The 4,839-nt window shown below is 41.1% G+C and overlaps 1 protein-coding gene across 1 annotated transcript; it reads left to right on the top strand.

The window, feature by feature from the left end:
- The first annotated feature begins 303 nt into the window (after positions 1-303).
- Positions 304-879, top strand: LOC121240883. Its single transcript, XM_041138407.1, has one exon. The coding sequence runs from the start codon at positions 304-306 to the stop codon at positions 877-879; it is 576 nt and encodes a 191-aa protein (XP_040994341.1).
- The last annotated feature ends 3,960 nt before the right edge of the window (positions 880-4,839 follow it).

Raw genomic sequence — 4,839 nt, 5'->3', positions numbered from 1 at the left:
TAGAAAAAGAATGATCATCACTTTGGTATGGTATAATCTGATCAGTGATCGATTAAGCTTAGATTCAATGATTGAGAGGATCCCCACTTTATTTTTGGGAATACCTTATAATTATAAAGGCAAGCTAATCCCTAAGTTTTCATTTGTTGGTAACTTCAAATTTGATCATCCGAAGAATCGTTCGTAAGTCTCTCTCTCTCTCCTCCAGTTGGCGACAGAGGAGAAGTTAGTTAGTCTCCTTTATTCTCGTGTGGAGTAAGGGGAGCTGAAGTTAGCCATTGATGGTGGTGGTGAAGATCGAAGATGGAGGAAATTGAAGTCGAATGGGAGCGATTAAGACTGAATGATGAGGAGAGCATTCCGATAACTGTGAATTTGGAAAATATGGAGGAATTACGGAGAAAGGGGGAAAGGAGCTTAGTTGGAAAAATATGCTCAGATCGAACGATCAGCAAGGAAACTGTGAGGAAGATGATGGAGAAGATCTGGCGAGTAAACATGAGTATGGAATTTACTGAGATTGGAACAAATACTTTTGTGGTGACCTTTGCAAACCGTGGAGATAGAAACAGAGTTCTTGCGGGATGCCCATGGCTATTTGACAGTCATCTGTTTGCCCTTAAATCGTTTGATGGAAGTACGCAGGCTCACCTTTTGGATTTCACAATGGCAACCTTTTGGATCCAGATGTACAACCTGCCGCTTGGAGGAATGAATTGCAAGATGGGGGAATTGATTGGTAAATCCATTGGGAAGGTTCTAGAAGTGGAAGGTGAGGAGAATGAGGTGGCTTGGGGTCGCTTTCTGAGGGTGAAGGTGGAGTGCGAGCTTACAAAACCTTTAGCCCGAGGAAGAACAGTGAGTTTTGAAGGAAAGTAGCTTTGGATTCCATTTAGGTATGAAAACCTACCTAGAATATGCTTTCGTTGTGGTTGTATAATGCGCTCAAAGAAGGGGTGTTTGGGTGGAGAGTTGGGGGATATAAATGAAGATATTGACTCAAAACAGTTTGGAGTTTGGATGAGGGCCTCAACAGTTAGACGTAATCGGGCAGATAGGCAACCAAAAGCTCTGGGAATGGGAAAGAATTCCACTAATACTGATCAAGGGGAAAATGGAAAGGAGGTGACAGGTGGAGGTGTATTGAGGAAGGAAAAGGGGAGCATGGAAGATGGTATTGAGACAACAGAGGTGGTTGAGATGACTCAAGGGTTGAGAAGCAGAAGTTGATCAAAGTAGAACAAACTTTGGTGCCAAAAACAGTGAGCTCAACAGTAGATCCTAAGGAGGTCCTCTCACTTGCTACTAATAGTGAATCCAACTCAGCAAGCTTAATAAATGTTAATCAACAAAAGAAGGGAAGAGCTAGTAGCTGGAAGAGGAGAGCTCGTGTCCTTAAAATCTATGGTGAGTCTCAACCTTCTAATTTGATTTTGAAAAGAAATGCTATTGATAATGCAGACGGGATGGGACCTATGGAGGGAAGGGGAAAAAGATTGAAAAGGGGAAGTGTTGGGATGGAAGGTATGGATTCAAATTGTATGGTGGAGGCTGCTGAGCAGCCCCACCAAGACCAATGAAAACCTTAGTATGGAACTGCCGAGGGCTTGGCAACCCTCGGACAGTTCAAGACCTTAACCTCATGGTTAAGGTAAGGAGGCCAAGCTTGATTTTTCTAATGGAAACAATGGTGAAAGCAGGAAGAATAGAGGGGTTAAAAAACAAGTTAAAAATGAAGGGCTGTTTTGTGGTTGATTCTTTAGGAAGGAAGGAGGTCTGGTTCTCTTTTGGACTAGTGAAGTTATGGTGGAGATTATCAATTTTTCTCAATGGCATATTAATGCCATGGTTAAAAATGATAATGGAAAAGAATGGTTGTTTATTGGTTTTTATGGGCACCCAGAGGCTGCCAAGAGGAAGTTCACATGGGAGCTATTGTCCAGTTTAAAACCTAGGGAGGGAAGAGCTTGGTGTGTAGCGGGGGACTTTAACGAGATTTTGACACAAGATGAAAAGAAAGGGGGACAGATGAGACCTGAGGGTCAGATGGGGATGTTTCGTGATGCTTTAGAAATAAATGAGCTCTTTGATATGGGCTATGTGGGGGATTGCTTTACATGGAGTAATGGTCATGCTAATCATACTTTTACAAAAGAAAGATTAGACAGATATGTAGCAAATAAGGAATGGAGAGGAAGCTTTCATTTAGTCAAGGTGGAAGGTTTGGTTGCAAGAAGTTCAGACCATAAACCTTTGCTAATGACTGCTAGTACTGGAAAGTTTAGGGAGAGGAGAAGAAGATTTCTGTTTAAATTTGAGGCCAGCTGGCTAAAAGAGGATGATTGTGAGGGGGTTGTGAAAAAAGTCTGGGAAAAGAAGCATTTAACACCAGAGCCAATTAAACATGTGCAGAATCTGTTGTCAAAATGCAATGATGAGTTAACAAAAGAATTCAGAAAGAAAGACAGGGAAAGAGGAAGGAATATAGAGCAGTTAACAAAAAGGATAAAGGAATTGCAAGATATGGAGGATCCCGAGGCTGTAGTTGAACTGAGAGAACTGAAAAAAGAGGTTGGGAAGTTGCTTGAGCAGGAGGATCTAAGATGGAAACAGAGGGCAAAGATGAATTGGTACAAATTGGGAGATAAGAATACAAAATTCTTCCATGCTTGTGCCAATCAGAGGAAGAAAAGAAATAGAGTGTTGTTTGTGAAGGATGCTCAATCAGTATTGAGAACTGAGGAAAATGAGATAGCTGAAGCTTTTAGGAGGCATTTTTCTGAAGTGTATAGATCTGAATCCCCACCAAGGGAGGCTATTGAGGAATGTATACGCCCCATTGATAAAAGAATAACAAGTTATATGAATGAGAAGTTAGAAAAAAGCTTTAGTAGGGAGGAAGTGGAGGTAGCTTTACGAGACATGGGTCCTCATAAATCTCCTGGCCCAGATGGATATAGTGCTTGTTTTTACCAAAAATTATGGAGGACTGTGGGTGAAGGGATCAGTAAAGCAGCTTTGAGTTTTCTGATTGATGGCAAGTTTGAAAAATCTCTGAATTTCACATACATAGCATTGATTCCAAAGCTGTTTGAGCCTATGGAGGTGGGGGATTTCAGGCCAATAAGCTTGTGCAATGTCTTGTACAAGCTCATTGCAAAAACGTTGGCAAATAGATTGAAGAAAGTGTTAAATGGTGTGATCTCACAGAATCAGAGTGCCTTCATCCCTGATAGATTAATCATGGATAACATAGTGGCAACCTATGAAGCACTTCACTCTATCAAAACCAGACTAAAGAATAAGATGGGGACAATGGCCTTGAAGTTAGACATCTCAAAAGCCTATGACAGAGTAGAGTGGTGTTACCTTGAGGCAATAATGGTGAAAATGGGCTTTGGAAGGAGGTGGATTAATTTGATCATGACATGCATTACCACTGTCTCCTATGCTGTGTTGCTGAATGGACAACCTGGAGGTGATTATTCCATCGAAAGGGCTGAGACAGGGTTGTCCCCTTTCTCCTTATCTTTTTCTATTATGTGCTGAAGGCTTGAGTGGTTTGATAAATGAGGCTGAAGGGGCAGGGTTGATTAAAGGAGTGGCAGTGGCAAGAGGTGGAGTAAAGCTTACTCACCTCCTCTTTGTTGATGACTGCATCATTTTTGGAAGGGCTTGTTGGGACGAATGGGTGAAAATAAGTGACATTTTGCAAATTTATGAAAGGGCCTCAGGGCAGTGCCTAAGCAAACAGAAAACCACTATTATATTTAGCTCAAATGGTAGGAAAAGGGATTGGGAAAGGATTATAACAGATTTGGGTGCTCGAGTTCAGAATAGCTTCGAAAAGTATCTAGGATTACCTGCAATGGTGGGGAAATCTAGATATGATACTTTTAGAGGAATCAAAGATAAAGTGTGGTTGAGACTGAGCAATTGGAAGAATAATTTCCTGTCTCCTGCTGGGAAAGAAGTCCTCTTAAAGGCAGTGATTCAATCGATTCCTACTTATTGTATGAGTGTGTTTGCACTCCCAAAAAAACTTTGTAAGGAGATAGCTAATGAGATGGGAAAATTCTGGTGGAGCTTCAAAGGAAATGATAAAAAGATAAGGTGGATGAGCTAGGACAAAATGGGAGCTTCAAAAAAATGTGGGGGCTTTGGATTTAGGGAACTTGAGAGTTTCAATAAAGCTCTTCTAGCAAAGCAGTGTTGGAGAGTTTTTAAAAATCCTGAATCTATTACAGCCAGGGTCTTACATAACAAGTATTTTAAACTTTCTGGTTTGTAGGAGGCAAAGCTAGGCAGTAAACCTTCATTAATTTGGAGGAGTTTGTGGGGGGCTTTGAACTTATTAAAAGAGGGGCTTGTGTGGAGGGTTGGTAATGGGGAGAGTATAAAAATATGGGATGATAGGTGGATTCCACAACTATCCTCTTATAAAATACAATCTCCCATCAAGTGTTTAAATGAGGTTGATAAGGTGGCAGTGCTCATTGATGGAGATAAGGGGGAGTGGAAAGAGGAGTTGGTGAAAGAAGTGTTCAATGAGGTTCAGGCTAGGATTATATGTGGTTTACCTGCCAGTAGAGCTGGTAGGCCAGATAAACAAATTTGGGCACCTTCTAAGAGTGGGGTTTTCAATGTGAAATCTGCTTACCATTTTGAAATGCAGAGGAGGAAAAGGTTGCTAGGGGAGTCCTCGAGGGTTTTTCTTGAAGATGAAGGATGGAATGGTGTTTGGAGATTAAATGTCTCGGGGGTTACAAAGCTTTTCATTTGGAAAGCTTTAAATAATTGCCTGCCAACTAGAAGGAACTTGTTTAATAGGAAAATACT

Source organism: Juglans microcarpa x Juglans regia, chromosome 7S, assembly GCF_004785595.1.
Source record: "Juglans microcarpa x Juglans regia isolate MS1-56 chromosome 7S, Jm3101_v1.0, whole genome shotgun sequence".
Taxonomy (NCBI): Eukaryota; Viridiplantae; Streptophyta; class Magnoliopsida; order Fagales; family Juglandaceae; genus Juglans; species Juglans microcarpa x Juglans regia.
This window is presented reverse-complemented; position numbering and strand designations above follow the sequence as displayed.